Source organism: Cupressus sempervirens, chromosome 11 (genome assembly GCF_028749045.1).
Source record: "Cupressus sempervirens isolate cs-2001-9-10 chromosome 11, ASM2874904v1, whole genome shotgun sequence".
In the NCBI taxonomy this organism is placed as follows: Eukaryota; Viridiplantae; Streptophyta; class Pinopsida; order Cupressales; family Cupressaceae; genus Cupressus; species Cupressus sempervirens.
In genome coordinates this window covers 316,186,078-316,204,699 of record NC_143128.1, presented here as the reverse complement: position 1 = coordinate 316,204,699, position 18,622 = coordinate 316,186,078, and the positions used below count along the sequence as shown (strand labels likewise).

Here is an 18,622-nt window from a genome sequence, read left to right as displayed (position 1 = left end):
CCAAGCCATCAAGAAGTCTCTGTAAACTATCAGGAGAAGAGGCCAAGAGAACAACATCATCTGCGAAGAGGAGAATGGAGATCAAAACTTGATGCAAATAGTACCCATCACTAGGTTGCGAGTTCACAAAGAAATCCTTGAGCTCATCAATATACAATCTGAACAGAGTAGGAGAAAGAGGGCAACCTTGTTTCATCCCAACAGTGCTCTGAATCAGAACAGAAAAGCCGTCCGGGGTCTTGAGCCTACCAGTCACCTTCTCATATAGTCTCATAATAGCAGTCAACATCATATCAGAAATCCCAATTTCGCTAAGTCTTTGAATTAAGGCCATCCTAGGGACAGAATCAAAAGCCTTGCAAAAATCCACAAAACAACAATAGACTTTCTCAGAGCGGTGCCTAGCCTCCTCAATAATAACCCTCAGCGTAACGATGTGATCAATAGTCTACTAGTGTGCACAAAAATTGGCCTGTCCTTTAGCCCTACAACCTCTCCTGTCAAGCTCTCTAGATAGCATGGTGTTAAGAGTAGTGGCATCTCGTTTGGCAAAAGTATGCCCGATCATGATAGTCTTGTAGTTACCTGGGTCAGCAGTAGGCCCAGACTTGTGAATAGGGTAAATCACATGTCACGACCAAGATTCAAGAAACTCAATACAAACCACTATTAAAGAGTATAGGAAGGTAGGATCCAAGAACCGAAGCACCAAGTTTGAAAAATTCTGCCTGGAAACCATCCTCATCCACAACTCTATTGCATCTCATGTATCTAATGGCCTAAAAAATACTGGAGGAGGTGAACAGATGGCGGTAAAGAGGTGGAGTGGAGTGAAGGGGTGGCTGCCCTGGAATGTCATAAAGTATAATGATGTGGGAGGTCAAAGAGTGGAAGTCAAGGATAGATGGCAGTAGGAACACTTGGGGAAAAGGGTATGCTAGAAAATATAGGGATTTTGAATAAGCGTGGAGCAAAGGGATCTGCACTAAGAAGAAGAAAAAGAACGCTTCTTGTGGTGAAAAAAGTGGAGATAAGATAAACACAGGTGGGCAAAGACAGGGGAGCGAGTCTCAAAAGCAGAGCAAACAGAGCGATGGAAAGCTTTACAATAGGTATCAAACCATTGATTCATAGGACAAGTATTCCGATGCTTAGACTTGAGAGAGGGAGGGAAACAGTAAGGAATAGAAAGGAGAGTGGACACCCAAATGGAAGAAGCAAGTAAATCAAACATGGCAGAGGTCACATGCGAGTCGCTGAAACTAGTAGGTGTCAGAAGTCTCCTAAGATGGTAGGAAGAAAGATCACCATCACCCTCAGGATAGCAAAAGTGAGTAGGAGTGCAGGCAGTGTCAGCTAGGATGGGGGAGGGCAGAGAAAAAGGCGACAAATGGTACAGAGTGCGGATAATAAGAAGAGCATGGTCAGCAAATGGGATACGAGAAACGGTGAAGCTGTAAATGGAGGGAACAAAGGCAGAAGAGCTGATGACATAGTCCACAATACTTGCACCACCATAGTGCGTCTAGTAGGTGAAGAGAGTAGAGCCAGGAAAGGAAGATAAACCATTCAGGATCAACAAACCAGAAGACTCACAGAGCTGGAGGAAGAGGCGACCATAACAAGAGAGCGGCCTAGAAGCATCATCTGAGGTATGCTGAAGTCCCATACTGATCGGATCTAACTCAGAGGTGCAAATTGAATTAGAGCCACGATCATGTATAGGAGTCTGAAGATTCTTGGTACGTGCATTAAAGTCACCAAGAAGACTTAAAGTATTGTCCAGAGAATCTCGAGTAGTTGATTAGTGGCATGAAAATATGGTAATTTGGTAAGCGATCGGTATCCTTGCTGCATAAGTATATGAAGGTGGTTGTACAAACTTATTCAACTATGTATGTTAGAGTAATGGGTGTTGTTAAGAAGTAAAATAAAAACAAGCACATGCTTAGCATCTTTTTATATAGATCATTTTCTTTTATTATAACTGCGACCTTCTTAATCCATCATATGAAGAAATTAATTATTTTTATCCATATCATTGCAGTTGCCATCTTCCATAGATGTGTCTAAATACTGCAGTCTCCTTATGCCGACATCACTACCTCTGCGCCTTCTTTAATATTTGTTTGTTCCTTTTACAAATCGCACCCAAACTATTTTTTATTGCTATCACATTTGTCAACATAGATTCCACAGTAGTCTGATTGCTCCATCTTATAATTGCACTGATTAATCCTTTATATTATAATTATTGTATTCTTATCAAACTATGATGCCGAGCTGCTTAAACTGTAGAGTTGTCTGTTGGTTTTCGTATTCCATAACTTTGTTCTTCACGATATGATTGACTCTTCATATGTAGCTTTTCACTAACGTGGCTGCTTCTAATTGCTGCTCTGAGTATTGTTCTTAGTCCTCTTTCAATGACGGCTTAAGTCTCAAACTTCAGAGATATTCACTGATGACATTTCTGCCTTTGAATATGTCAACGCATGACTTATCGCTTGTCCATAATATTTTTCACTGCATTATATTAACTGTGGTTGAATTGTTTATTATCAGAAAACACTCGATATTTTTCACCGTTCTCTTCATTGCATGGATGACTTGAGGATAACTGTTGCTTTGATGGATTCTTCTTTTCATTGAACGTTGTTGACGCTGCTCGTTCATATAGTGAATCTTGTGACTGAGCCAAAACAGAGGTGTTTGACGAGGTTTTATATATATATCTATATATAGTGTCATGTTGCCTTGTCTTATTACTACTGACACATTATTATCGCTGGTCTTCTATCCTTCACACCACTTTATTACTTCTGTTTCTTGTTACTTGGTCTTCAAACTCTATATGCTGAAGATGCTTGTCTATTACTGTTCAAGATAACAGTATAATATTTTTTCATGACCAGTTCAGAAGTTTCAGTCTCTTTAATGGTTAATATTCCTTAGATTTCATATATATTTTATTCAATATATAATGCATCGATGACTAATCTCATCAATCTCCTTTTTCGTCCCTGCACCATAGCAATGTTTATAGTCAGTCTTCAAATATCAGTAGTTGCCAAACTTCATATTAGTTTAATAATAGACTTCATATATACATATATACATTAATATACATACATACATAGACACACACACAGAGATATATATATATATATCTCGTGATCAAAACTTTGACATCAATGACAATATTCCATTAGGAATTTCTAGGTGGATGTGGAAAATAATAGAAATTATGTTGTAAAAATGTTAAAAATATTCCTTTCTAAAGGCCCATGCCTATACATCTTCACAACTTTTTTGTATCCTTTGAACCTCTGAGTGATTTGTAAGAGTTCATTTTAAGGACTTTTCCCCTTGTGTTTTTTCCAACCATATAAATTTGTTTGAGAATGTTTTTGGTTACATGTAAAACTTATTTTATAGGGACCTTGAAACCTTGTCGTGACAGGTTTTGATGGGATCTGAACCTACAATAGAAAGCTACAATAGACTGAACACATTCTAGCAGCAATGCAAAGGAGACTAATCAAGATAGGCTTAAACTGCAACAACACGTCTGAAGCCATTACTGAGAACAAGGTGTTTTGCAGGTTCCCATTACCTTTACAATGGGCTTTGAAAAGGCTCCCATAACCTTCCATAGATGCATCCGAATGCTCCCTTTTCCTTAAAATTAACCAGCTCAATAGGAGTAGGAGGAAATAAAAAAGGAGCAAAAAATGGAACAAGACAAGCATCAACCACACAACCAATAACTAAAGAGCAACAACCCCCTTACAATACATCACCTCTTGGACACAAACATCCTCCACCTCAATATGAGAAGCAACCACCTTAGCGGGCTAGATAGGAAAGGAAGCTAGCTGATGGATAAACAATCCCCCAATCCTTCTCACAATGATGTTCTCCACCTCTATAGAAGACTCATACAAAGAGATGAGGGTGCAAACAAGAAAGGTCCTTAGCAAAGAATCAACTTGATTAGGAAAAGTAGTCTTCGTAACCTTCACCAAAACAAATTTCTTTTCCCAAATGACATAAGAGACCCTTAAACAAAAACACAATTCTAAAACTGGCCTAGATTGGTTTGAGGCAACTAGTTTCAGATACAAAGAAATCTTACAAAAGTAATTGGTCAAAAAATGAACATATTAAAAGCATGAACAAACATTTATTTACAAATTACAAAATAGACGATGTTTTGATTATGAAACAGTCTTAGAATTTGAAACTACCTAATATTTACAAAATCTGCAATATTGACCATTAAATAAGGAATAATAAAGATATTATTCTAATACCCTCTCTCAATCTATTAACTACACCAAGTTGCTCCTTGAATTTTACAAACTTGTTTGGGCCTAGAGACTTAGTGAGAATATCTATTGTTTGATCTCGAGTTGGAACATACAATTACTAAACTGATTTGTCTTTAACTAGTTGCTAGATGTAATGGCAGTGGTCAACATGCTTGGTTCTCTTATGGAAGACTGAATTCTTGGCCAGTTTGAGTACCCTTTGATTGTCATAGTGTTGGCTAAACATTATGTATGTCACTCTACGACTAACAAAATTGTGACTTTAGGCAACATTTCATGAGATTTATCTCTCCTCTCAGTAATAGGGAAAGCTCCCTTCTTACCGTAGGTGGCTTCTATAGGAACTTAACTGAAATTACAAAAAAGATGGTTCTCTTGATCAATTTCTCTTTTTGTAGGAATGATTTGCATACAACTCTAACTTTTCAACTTAACAAAAAGTTCCTTATTGCTATGATAATACCGGTGACGCTGGAATTGATGTAAGAACAACACCAGGGGCAGTAGTTTACTTTTTGTATTTTGTGAAACAAAAACAGGAATCCAAAGTCTCCTGCATTTGTCTTGAATAAGGATTCAAGCATAATAAACAGTAAGGCACAAACTCTCTTATTAAATACTCTCAAATTAAATAAAAACACTTACAATTGAAGTCCAAAGTCTTCAGCTCTAAGTAATCAGCCACTACTATCAATTACAATTTGTCCTCCTGCAGCACAAAGTCTTCAATAGTTCAAATTGGCTCTGAATGTAATAGGCAACTCAAAATCTGTACAATCAAATTCAAATCCCTCTTGATCAAAGCTCCAAAACTCACAATCAATATCCAGAAAATGTCGTCACATAACAACTTGAATCAACACAAAGTTTGAAAGCAAGTTGCCTCTTTTATTGAAAGCAATCTGATTTACATCCAAGCACAAAGTCTTAGAGTGCACAATACAAATTGGCAGAATTTTCTAGCCTTGCCAAAAGATGATTATTTACAATGAGTTGTCTCCTTTATACAGGAAAATAGGAGAGAAAGGTGGAGGAAAAAGTGGAACAACCTCAACTACCTTGACTTATCTCTAACTAACTACTTTGACTTTATTCAAAGTTGCATGCCTAATGCGATTGCAACTTAATTACATGAGCTGGTTGTACAGGTGCATGTTATTATGTATTTACAACATAAATGCTCTTTACATGTAGTTTTCTTATTGCTATTCTACTTAAAGCATATGAAAATCTAATTCGAAGTAGTCACATGGTATAAACCAGCTCTCCAAACTTCCATAGGGACTCTCGTACAACTACAACATCTGGTTCACTGGTGTGTTGTGAGATCATTGTAACCTTCTTGAGTGTGCTTGCTGCTCCAGATATCTCTTTGTTACAAATCTCCATTTGATTTTGCAGATTCTTCAATGAATACTTTCAGCTTGCCAATGTATCTAGCACATTGATGTTGAAGTCATCCACCTCAAGCTATAAGGGGATGGCCTCTGCGACCTTTGTGAGAACAGTTGCATGATGGCCCTCTGAATGCCTCTTTGATCGTGCTATTCTAGACACCAAGATCCTTGTCCAGCAACTCGAGTTGAGGATTGAGTGACTTGAGAATGTCATTCAAACCAGTAGTAGTTTCTTTCCCTTTTGCTGGTGTAACTTCTCTTGACATTGCCAAATGGTATGCCTGTGCAACTGTTATATTAAGGTTCCATAGTGTCAGAACATCATCATATGAGGAGTCCATAGCAAGTTGTTGCTGTGAGAACACGGATTTTAGGTGAGGTAAAGATAGGGAGAATGGATGAAATGATTGAGGACAATGAATGAACAATGGGTCAACCTCATAATGGCTCAAAAGTGGCCAAAATAACCAAAAATGTGTTTTTTGGAGCAAATTGCATATATGACCAGCAAGCTTGGAAATGTACAAATGAGGAGTAAAGTGTAATGAAATGGAAACATAGCATCCTTTAATAGGCATAAGTCATGCTATGTATCCGACAAGTATGTGGGGAATTCTTTTTCAATCATAGGGCAGCCATATGGAGGTTCATGGAATGCATATTGGTAGGACTTGCACTTGCATTCTCATGAGGGGAAAAGAGGGACTTGCTTCCATATTAGAACGGGATTTTATCCTCAGTTGCATATGCAAGTAAGTGAGACTTTGCATATGCAACTTAGAGAAAGAAATGAAAGAATAGGAGCAAATCGACATCTACAAAACAAATGCAAATCTGAAAATGGAAGTGATGAGACTTGCATACATAACATAACAAATATATACAACAAAAACCTTAAGAAAAATAACAAGGAAGCAAACCTTTTTCTCAAGAAGTGAGAGATGAAGTCATTTTAAGCACTTTTGAAAATGCAATCAAAGAGATTTCTTGGATTTAGAACTAAGTTACCATAGTCGGTCACCTAGCACAAAATACGCAAGTCAGTTCGCTACATATGCGTATTCGGTTCGAAGTCTGCTCCAAATTAATATTTTATGAGGAATTCGGTGTACATTCTATCAAAGGAACCCTAATTGAATTTGCCATCTTCTACAGCGAATTTGGAATAGTCAACACACACCCAAAACGAATTTCCATCAATTTTGACGAATATGAAATGCATGTTGCGAGAGATTTGTCATTTATAGCTTTATAACTTTTATTTTAATTGTCAACAAACTATTAATTGTTTGTCGGGATATATGCTTGAAAAGTCCTTTACGTTTGCTGAGTAAGCTTCTTGCTTCCTATCCGCACAATAAAAATTATATTCATTACGTAGAGAAGGAATTTTGTTTTGTCTCCAAGTGATGTATTTCTATAGAAGTCGAGTAATAACACCGTCTCTAGATCTTCAAAATGTTTCTAGGAAATACAAAAACTCGTTATAAGTTAGATGTTTGGGGAATGAGCAGTTAAAATTTGTCTAGAGATGCCACGTAAAAAGTGGTTCATACTATTTATTAGATTATTATGATTACTGTTTGTTTATTATTGTTAAAGATTAGTTGCCCACCTGATATAAAGAAGTTGAAACTAATCTCAACTATCACCCAACAAATAAATATATATATATATATATGGCTTGGCTTATCTTTTAAGTTTTTTTTGGAAGATTATATATATATATATATATTGTATGAACGAACCCCAAAAAGATGAACCCAACCCACAATTTTTTGAGCGAATGTCAAACCCGAATATCGAACCCACATACGAATTAGAATCCGAAACGACAACTTAGATTTAGAAAGATTGCAAGATGAAGTGTTAAATAGACTTTGAATCTTGATTTGATCCTTGCAAGAGATGAGACAAAATTCATAGCTTGCCATGTGTAGGAAGTTAGAGTAAAAAATTGCATCATTTTAGCAACCGTTTTGACGAAGCAATGTGCAACATGCAAAGAATTTGAAAAATGGTCTCCAAAGCATATCAAGTGATTTAGAAGACTTGAATGCAAGCTAGGAAGGATAGAAAATGCTATCAAACTTACCTTGATCCAATCATTTGCTGTTCTAGTGCAAAATGCTCAAAACTAGGGCATTTTTGAGTAAAAAAGTGCCCTAGATCAGTTGAGAAATGAAGAAAACACTCAAAAAAATTCCTTTTTGAGTAGTCCAATGTGTTCCTTGGGTGATTTTAGGCAAAAACAACCCTTAGATCATGAAAAACGACCAAGAAATGCTCAAGTGAGCATTTGAATGCTGAAAAACACGTTTTTGGACAAAAACACCCAAAAAAGTGAAGTTTTGAGAGCCAAAAATATGTGTTTTTGGGCTAAAAATCACCACTTTTAGGGCGTTTGATTATAAAAGTCTCATATTGTGAAGTAAAAATGCACTTTTTGGTTGCATTTGCATGTGAAAAATGTGCCCCAAAACCCTCCAAATGCAGGCTGCAAGTTAAAAACGAGATTTCTTTATGCAAATGCATATATTATAATGCATGCAATGTGCTCCAAAATCACCATTTTGTCTTATAAGGTTTTTAAAGTCACTTAAATGCAGCAAATACACATTTTAAAACTCATGCAGTTGTTTGGAAAATCACCACCGTGAGCTTTCAATGAATAACTTAGTGCAAAATGCAATTTTGGAGACCATTTGAAGCTAATGGGCTTTTTCCCTGGAGAAAGATTAGAAAGGAACCAATTGTTATTCTTTAGAAGAATTTGGTGTTCAACTTTCATAGCCATTTCCCACTCAAGAATCCCTTTAGTCTCAATACATTTGAGCCTACAAATACTATGAATGTTGGCCATGAGAGAAAAGTTGTCTATATTTTTCTTCTTGCTTTTGCTTTTGGAAGATCTACCCTTGACGAGTTCATTAAGATGAAGATCAATGATGATCTTAGTCCACCGTATAGGCTGAAGAGTAGAAGAGTCAGCATCAGGTGTAGGAGGAATAAATGGAACATTTTCAACAGGAGTATCCAGAGGAAATTCAGGTTGTGCATCATCAAAGTTAGAGTCTAAATCATCGTTCCAATTAGGTGAACTAAATGGAAGTTGGACACCCAAATCAATAGCCCTCAAAGGTTGATCCTCCGAATTTTGCACGGATGAAGAGATTTAAATGTCCTTAGTCTTTATCAAAGACAAAATCACAACTAAGGTAAGATGATCTGTATCTACATCAACCAACTAATATGCCTTGTGGTTATCACTATACCATGTGATCATAAGTTTTTGATTCTTGGAATCCAATTTGGAGTTGTAATGTAAAAAATGGGATACACAACAATGTAATGGAATGTACCCAAGTTACACATGTACAAGTATAGAAGGAATACCAAGATTCCTCCACAAGGGAGACCTGATTAGTACAAAGGGAAGTACCAATGTGTGATCTCCTCTCTATGGAAGTTTCTTGGGTTTTGTTTCCCATTTTTCTAAGAGAAGGAATCACAATGTTGTGATAGTAGATTGATTAATTGAAATGCAAGTAATATAAAGCATATATGAAAACAAAGTGCACTAAAGGATCAGACTTGATACATCAAATTAAGCACTATGAAATGACAAATGGAAAACCAAACTCACCTTGATGGATAATAGAGGATGCCACTTCAAATCTGAAAATCGGGTAGCAAACAATGACAAAAACTGAAAAAAAAAACATGATTTGAGGCTTTGGAAATTTAAAGTGTTGATTATGAAAGTTTAGGAGCCTCAGGAAAGGGACGATTTCCTAGGTCAAGGATAACTTGGGTCAAGGTCGAGCTTGACCTTGACCTTATCTGTACAAAATTCTAGATTTGGATCTAAGACCTGAGAATTGAAATTCTACAGAATTTGAGAGATGCTAGACAAGGACATTTGAAGGTCGAGGATGATCTAAAGGGTCAAGGACAAGGTTGTCTATGACCCGCTTTGCACCAAATTCCAGAATTTGAAACTCTGCCTGAAATCTCAAACTCCAATTTTGAGATCTGAATCCTTTTCTATGAAAAAGTTATAGATCTGCACCTGCACAAGAGAAAAATGTTACTTTGTTCGGGGGGAGGGCTTGCCTTGGTCAAGCCTTCACTTAGAAATTAACCTCAAAATAAGAAAGAATCTAAAAGCAAGACATATAAATATTCACCTTGCTTGTCAAATCTCTATGGAGGGATTTGGATCCGCCATCCACAAATATGTATAAATGCTTGTATGTAGATGTATAATGATAATGTAGGATGTCTTGACAAATGCAATAGATCTTCAAGTGCCAAATCATAGATCCGTGAATGTAAGTATGCTCTTGCACGCTGAAAAGTTGAATCCTTGTGCAATGTTGGTGAATGTAGATCTCCTTTCTTGATGACTGACTCCACCATCTGTTTCACGGTATATTACTCATCAACTTGGTTGTATAATCATAGTCAGATCAATTACATTAAGAAAATCATCAAAGACTTCCTATGGTGTGATGGTAGAGGGAAAGAGTCTCATGCTATCAACTAGGAATAGTGCACTAGAAGCAAAGAAATTGGTGGGTTGAGATTAAAGGATTTGAGAGGTCAAGGTATTGCATTAGCAGTTAAATGAATTTCCAAAGCCATAGAAGGGAGTGAGCCTTGGAAGAGTCTTGTTAAAAAGAATGTAAGCAGAGCCACCCCTATACATGCTGGATTCTGTAAGGTTCTCGACCTTAATGATTTTCTTTTTGGAGGTTTTGATCTTAAAGTGGAAGGCTCCATTGTATTCAGGTCTTTATGGAAGAGATGGAGTTTTGTTAGATATTTGATCTTTGACAACAAAATTGTGAACAATAATAACTTGATTTGTGGAAAGAGATCAATTTAGTGGAACCAACAGCACCACTATAAGCCTCTTGCACTCCTATAAGGGTGCTCTACCTAGAAGTAGGCAACGAAAGGGATTAAGTGCTTTCATGATATCACTATAAATGGAAATGTGATTAGTTGGCAGGAGATGGCTAGAAAGTTCAATCTGCCCCAATCACAATGGAAAATTTACTTTGTTCTGAGAGAAGCATCTTCTAGCTTTGACCTTCCCAAAACCTATGAAGAGGTATCTGATAGGTTTGCTAGTTTCGAATGGCCGGATGGCACCCCCTCCCTAAAATCAAAGCTAAACATGAGTACAACCTTCTCGCTTACAAACTTGACATCCTCGAACACCTCAATCTCAAATGGAAACTAAGCCTTGATCCAAAGAATTGGGGTAAAATTCTCTTGAACACCTGGCATCACCTTATTGAACCTAAAGTTTCACGTTCATATGGGGCCTCCTTCTGCACATACTTCCTTTTAATAAACCTGGGGGCAATCCTATCATATGCTCTATCTACGAAAGTTGTGAATCTGTTTATCATGTATTGTTTGATTGTTTCTTTGCCAAGGAAATCTGGAATCTATTTGGTCTCTCTCAATGGAAACTTTAATTTAACACATGTGATTTCTCGTTTAACCTTGAGTGGTGATAAGTTTCTTAATAATTTTTGGTTTTCCCTTTCTGCTTATGTACTTTGGCACATATGGAAGTATAGGAATGATGACATTTTCAGTAGGAAGACTAGATTCCTTACTGAGTCTTTGTACAGTCTCATTTTTTTTCAATATTTCTTCTCGGATCACAACTATCCTTAAACTGAAGGAAGAGAAGTTTAGGAACCTATTTTGCAGAGTGGGAAAGCCGAGATCTTAAAGAATGAAGTAGCCAATGGTTATACTGCAGCCATCACCAAAGAACCCAGGGATGAAAGTGATATTACTCTTAGAGAATTCTTGGATCAGATCAGAGCCAACACAGTTTAAGGACAAACAAGCTTTCTCTACAATTGCTGCACACACAAATCCTTTAGTCCAGGGACCATCAACCAGAGACTTGGGACCTAGCATTGAGGGTATGACAACAACTCATCATGAGGGGACATAGATTGGGCCCAATAACACACGGATCACATCAATGTTTTACCTCAGTAAAATCCCGATGTTGGGATCTTTAATGCTCCTTTTGTTGGAAGACCACCTTCCACTAACAGAGAGTGGTTTTATAAGTTCTAAATGGTTTTTCTAAATTTTGATTTCTCATCCTTTTTGATGTGTTGTTTTCTTTGTAATTTTTGTACATTTGATGCTTACTTTGACATACATCCAACATAGACTATTACTCTATAGTATATGGTTGTATTGCTGTCACAAACTCTCGAACCAATATTGAATTTTGAACTGGTGATGATATGTATGTTTATGAATTATAATCAATAAAAGAAAAATTGTTGTTTCCAATGGCCTTGCTGCAAAGTTCTGGTGCACAAGTTTGGAAACTTTAAATTGGCATTAGTTGTAGTAATGTTGAGTATCTCGATGAAGTGCTCATAGCATTTAGGTAAACTCTTCAAGTTGATAACTACCATATCCTCTTCCCCATTTTTCGACCAATGGCTTGAAGCTGATCTCTGGTTCTTCAGGAAGAACATACAACTCTTATTTGATGCCTCATGGAGATCCTTCAGCATGGTCTAGATCTCTGCAATTGTCTTACCTGGTGGCACCTGTGGTAGCTGATCATTAGTAACTGAAATCTTGATAAGAATGACCACCTCTCAATTGTAAGCGTCAAACTTATCATGATCTTGTGTAGCTTTGGTAGGACAATTCTCTATACCTAAAACAATCTCATCAAGGTGACAATATTCTAAGATTGTCATCGTCCTGTGCTCGAAGAATAAACCCTAGTCCTAGCTTGGACTAAGAAAAACCTGTCTGTAGCACAAAATGTAGAAATTCATTTTTGTAAAAGAACACAAGCAAAGGAGAAACCGATGTTTGTAGTGGAATGAAAACACGAAAGATTGTGTTTATCTGCAGACGAATGCATGGAATCTCGTCAACGAGAGTGTGGGTTGCAGAAAACATGGTTGAAAACAAGAAACAACCATCAATCAATCATGAATGACTAGCAACATGTTTTTCAGGAGAGAGGTCATCATATATGTCTCTATTGTGAAAAAAACTCAAAAGAAAATTTCCCTTGAGCAGAGAGCAAACATGAGCTAGCATTCACTTGGAGAATATTTTTGGAAAAAATGAAGGCGAATAATTTCAAAAAGAAATTACAATTTATTTTGAAAAAATATAGCTTTGATACCATATAACAAATATCATTGGTAAATAATTGAATGTATAAAAGAATTAACAAACATTCATTTATTGATTACAAAGAGATGGTGTTTTCTATTTTGAAACAATTGTAGAATTGGAAACTACTTAATATTTTTTGACCATCAAATAAGGAATAATAAAGATATTATTCTAATAAGAAAAACTCCAATCTAAAATGGGTTTGATAGAAGAAATGCAAAAGCTTATCATACCCCACTCATCAAAGCTGCTGAGATGCAACAAACCTTCGTAAAACAACCCACAAACAGAGAAAACAACCGAGTCCATTTGAAAGAACAAACCATAAAAGCTGCTTCCACATGGCTAATGAACAACCTTACCACCCACAAAAGGGGGTCACCAACATACACAACACGACATGAACAATAGAGCCCACAAAATCTAACCCGAGAGGGTATACACCCTCAAACGAACTTCCAAAACCAAGGTTACTAGGGCACAACCACCAATTTATGGCCTCAACCATATTTGGGACAAAACTGTTCAAAGCCATAGAACGAGCAACCAGTGGTCCTACCTATCATGCAAAACTCAAAACTGAGCTACAACAAGTACCCAAAAAAAGGAGGCTGAGTCACCTCTTCTAACAGCAGCGAGACTTGATGAAAGAAGGGAAGGAGCTGCCCGGCAAGAGTTGGCCAAATTACCAAGCCTTATTTACTCCAAAAAATCAGCAGCAAAACTGCTATCCATGCAATCAACCACAACCAGGCTCATGACAACACCAAGACCAGGAAACCCAGCTTCCACAACCCTAACCCCATGATAATTTGTTCAAGAATGTTTATATTAAGTTTGTAATAATTCTATGTGCAATCCATTTGATTTACATAAATTTATTGTTGATTTATTTTATTTTTTTAATGAAACTGCTGGTTTTTTGAATTTTCTCTGAACAAAGGGTTTTACTTAAGGTTACCCTAGGTTTCAGGAATTGGGGGATCTGGGGAAAGGGAAACAGGTTTTTTGGGACAGATATTTTTTCCTTGGAGCAGGGTATGACTATATAAGAGATAGGGAAAATTAAATAGATTTAGGGAAATTTAAAAGATTCATAGTGAAACCATGGATAAAGCATGCTTAGATACATTATAGAACCTAACATAAAATGTTTGTGTTAAACAATTTAAATTGGGAGTGCACACAAGAGTGCAAGTGAGACAAGTTATTAAAACTTGAACAATAATTTTATGGCACAGCCAAGGGATGGGTTTTCAAAAGTATCTGGGTTTCTGGGACGAGTCAAATTATGCTGGAAACACATCCATGAGTAACACTGGGTCACTTTTACTCCTTAGAATAATAAAAAAATTTGGTTAATTAATTAATGGCATTGCTAATCAATTATTTTCGTTATATTTTGCACATGCATGAACTTTATTATCTAATTATATATCATCTGTGATATTTTACAATTTCTCTCTTTCAAACTTCCTACCTTTTCCATTTGCGGACAATGCAACCTTTACTTGAGAGAAGAGGTTTCACATTTATTGCCATACATGAAACCCTTTTAAAAATCCCATTTACATTATTATTCAATACCTAAAAGCATGGACAATCAAAACATGCCTGTACATGACACTGGCATTGTTTTGTCTACACTACTGCTAATAGCTGTCAGCAGAGTGTTTTTTTTTTGAGGGCACGGGGGGAGGGGATGTAACCCTATGGAACACTTGTTACAAGTACCTCATTCATATCTGAAGACTTGAACTATATGATTATGATTTTGTGAAATCAGTCCACAATCTTGCTAACTGTCTGATGAAGCATTGTGAAGAAAATCCATCCGGAAAATGTGAATGAATGACATCTACAAAGCCCAATAATTGAAGAGGTCTTTCCTTAAACGATGGATAAGACAAAATACCCTTCTTATTGTGTGTCAAAGTTAAGGCATACATAGACTATGAATTTTGTGTTCAACTTCTGAATTTAGAAAGAATCTTAAAGGCAATTCCCTGCCAGTTAGGCAAGATGTGCATAAGTATGTTATAAATTTAAAGAAATCTGGCTTTGTTCTTTTGATTGGTTTTAATCAGAGTAGCGAGAATCGCTGCAATTCATCTGATTCAGGCGATTCAACGATTCAACCGATTCAGGCGATTTGGCAATTTGACTTGACCCTCCTGATTTTTCATAACTCGTTGAATCACCTCGGCAATTTTTTAGGCATAAACTGCCTAAATTGCCAAGTGCCTCGTGACTCAGCAAAAAAAAAATATATTTTATTTTATTTTTTATTTATTCATTTCTTTCTTTTGGTTGCATATCAACTATGAGTTATGATTATTTAAATTTTTTATCGTTTGATCAGCAGACATTGTTATTTTGGAAACACATCAGATATTTAGTTACAATAACTTCGAGAATACCTTCCTTGACCAAACATACCATGAACTCCAACATTATTAGAATATTAATTCACATTTTACATATGTGATGGATTTATTATTTATGTCTCTTTAACTTCTATTTGATGATGTTAAAGTGTGTTTAAGTTATTATTATTATTTTTAATCGGTAAGAGGCCGAAGCCAAGATTAATTATTATGTATTATTATTAATTATTATTTTATTAAGCACGGGTAGATTTGAACCCAAGACCTCTTCGATAAGAGGCTCACATTTTACTGTTGTGTTGTAGGTTCTTGCCTTAAAGTGTGTTTAAGTTATATTCAATAAAGGGTGCAATTAATAAGTTTTTGATTGTTAAAATCTTTAAATTTCAAGGGTTTTTTCACTTCGCAGTTTTGTAGGCGATTCACGATTTGAGTAGGCCTTGTCAATTCCAATCCGCTTCCAAGTTTTGGTTCTTTGGTTTTAACTTTCGAGCCATAAATAGTGTGCTAGATAGAAGGCCATTAAATAGTCCATAAAACCTCAACTTATAGTTCTCAATCACTGATCAGTAACAAAACAAACTGAAAAAAAAAAAGCTCCATTGGTATTGGTAGTCTTTGAAACTGTAACCTGGGCACATAACTAGTATTTGACAAGAAAATATAATTGATGCATTTCAGAGTTAAATTTAACTAACTTTAATAGCAAGTGCAAGAATTTTTCACTGCAACAGCTTATAATTTGTTTGATGGAGGTTATGCTCTTTGTGATACCATGAGTACGGTATGTGCCATGATTGGAACAAATGTAGAGCATCACATGGAGGAAAAAATTAGTGTTAAAACTGTGGTTCATCAACGGTCATGTCTCATTCTGTACTCAGGATCAAATTTGGAATCTTAAATCTGTTTCAATTAGTCTGTGACATGCCCTGCCCCAGCTTGCATGCTTTTACCTCATTTTATAGGCATTCTCTCTGATTCTCACGCTTTGAACATTACCTCACATTCTTACCCATCTGTAGTTCTACTGTGTAAATCCTATCAGAAAATTGGATTAAATGAGTAAACATTTTTGGCAGTTAATGTGGACCATCTCCATGCAGTTTATTTACAGAGTTGGCAGATGATTTTCTCTTCTATAGAATGTGCCCACAAGATGTGGGAATCATGGAAATTAATGTTCAAGTGAATTGAAAAACTATAAGCTTGGGTACATTGATGCGATCTATAAAGTCTATGTTGATGTTCTACCAAGTTTTGAGGATTCTGACAATATTGTGGCAGGTACATGCATATGAAAGGATGAATAGAGTCTACAACTATACTTTGGATCCATGTGCTCCCTTGTATATCATAGTCGGAGATGGTGGGAACATTGAGGGCATTGACACAGATTTTGCAGATGATCGAGACAAGTGCCCCAAACAAGAGGACAACAAACCGGAATTTGGAGGTGTATGTCACATAAATTTCACTACAGGTCCTGCAAAAGGCAACTTCTGCTGGGATGAACAACCAGAATGGAGTGCTTATCGAGAGAGTAGCTTTGGACATGGTATACTTGAGGTATGCTGTATAATTTGGCACCGAAATTGAACAATCGTTTATCATGGAAATGTGACCTTATACTTGGGATTTGAAATGCGGTTTAATGATTATTCTTTTTATCGTGGTGATATTGTTGTGTTTGTAGGTGGTTAATTCTACCCATGCCTTGTGGACATGGCATAGAAACCAGGATGCTTACAAAAATGATGGTGCTGTTGGAGATCAAATTTACATTGTGAGACAGCCCAAAATCTGCCACGCTAATCAGAATTTGTATATCCAAAGAAGACGAGGGAAATAGCTCACCTATAAATTACATATTGCAAGCTTATCATGTACTTTGTGGCATATTTCATTGAATGAATTTCCTTTATACGTCAACAATATTATCATTATATAAATAAATTATAAAAACTAAACCATGAATATCATAGTTCATTGTATATTCTTTATGTGGATGAAGAGTCTTTGTTTCGGTAATTGATTTGTCAATTTACAAAGGGAGTGCATTTTTGTTGCAAGGTCACAGATTTTAGTCTTGTTCCCTTGGCCAATACAATCTAAAGGATTCCACTAGTACAAAAGCTACTTGGAGGAAAAAGTGTTGAAAGAGAAGATTGAGGAGGTTGAAGTTTGATTTCTATTCTATTATTGTTGTTTTTCTCCCTTTCTATTCTATTTTGAATAAGGGTTTCCCCTTTTCTCCATTTTTTTCCTTTAAATTAGGGTAGACATTGAAATCCTCTATAGGCCATCCAATTAATTTGATTGAATGTCTCTATCACATGAAATGTAAAATATAAATATTCTCTTCTCATTTTTCTTTTGTGACCCCAAATGGACTTTCCCTTGATTGGACCTAGCCATTTCTCTGCCCTGATAGGAGGGAGATAAAGATGTTGATGCTGCTGCTGATGACGGTTGGGCTCCCCCTGAGTCAACCACCAACCCCAAGGACTTTTGGGGTTTTGATCATAAAGACCCACCTTTGGCTGACACTACTTTTGTAGCTTGAGGGCTTTTTGCTTTTTGCTTATATATGTTTTTTTTGATGAATAGTTGTTAATTTGGCTTGGTGGTGTTTGAACTCGTGGGATGATCTTGTATCCCCCGACCCCTTTTTTTGTGAAAATGTATCTATAAATTTAATTAATGAAAAAGGTCTATTCATCATCATCATCATCATCATCATATATATATATATATTATTGGGCATGAGCTTCTTCATCTTCCACTTGATTTATTTTCTTCATACAAGCCTTTTGGTCATGTTTATGTGTGGTTAGGTTTTTGGTCATTTTCAATGTGCAATTGAACCCCACAATGAGTATTGTGCCGGTAGCTAAATAGCTAAAGAAATGCACTAGATTTGGCATTTTGTTTAATTTATTAATTTTAAAAGTTTGTCACTTATAAATTAATTAAACAAAACATCAAATCCAGTACCTTATCAACATACATAAATTTCCAAATTAATCAATTACAAAATTGTAATAAAATTTTTCAAACTAATCATGTGTAAATCAACTTTTGTAATTGACTATGTTGATTCACATGATTAGTTTGAAATTTTTTATTACAATTTTGTAATTGATTAATTTGGAAATTCATATATGTTGATGCTTCAACTATTAATCCATTGCTTTTTGTTTTAGGTAAATCTTATTATTCATGTACCTATACCACTCATCCACCTCACCACATTATGTTTCTTATAGAGCTTATAAAGTTAATTATAATTGTTGCCTCTATCCAATCA

General features: G+C 36.0%; 1 protein-coding gene and 1 long non-coding RNA gene across 2 annotated transcripts in view; both read left to right on the top strand.

Moving 5' to 3' along the window:
• The window catches only part of PAP23 (purple acid phosphatase 23), a 123,731-nt gene extending 106,388 nt beyond the window's left edge, over positions 1-17,343 (top strand). Inside the window, exons 7-8 of the mRNA XM_089809025.1 lie at positions 16,600-16,881; positions 17,009-17,343. Of these exons, the coding sequence (XP_089665151.1) occupies positions 16,600-16,881; positions 17,009-17,164 (438 nt within the window). The 3' untranslated portion in view covers positions 17,165-17,343. The remainder of the gene's footprint in view (positions 1-16,599; positions 16,882-17,008) is intronic.
• Positions 17,344-17,389: 46 nt separating this feature from the next.
• Positions 17,390-17,915, top strand: LOC149529392 (uncharacterized). The gene is made up of 2 exons (XR_016358514.1): positions 17,390-17,488; positions 17,747-17,915. It is a non-coding gene; the product is annotated as an uncharacterized LOC149529392 (long non-coding RNA).
• Positions 17,916-18,622: the final 707 nt, after the last annotated feature.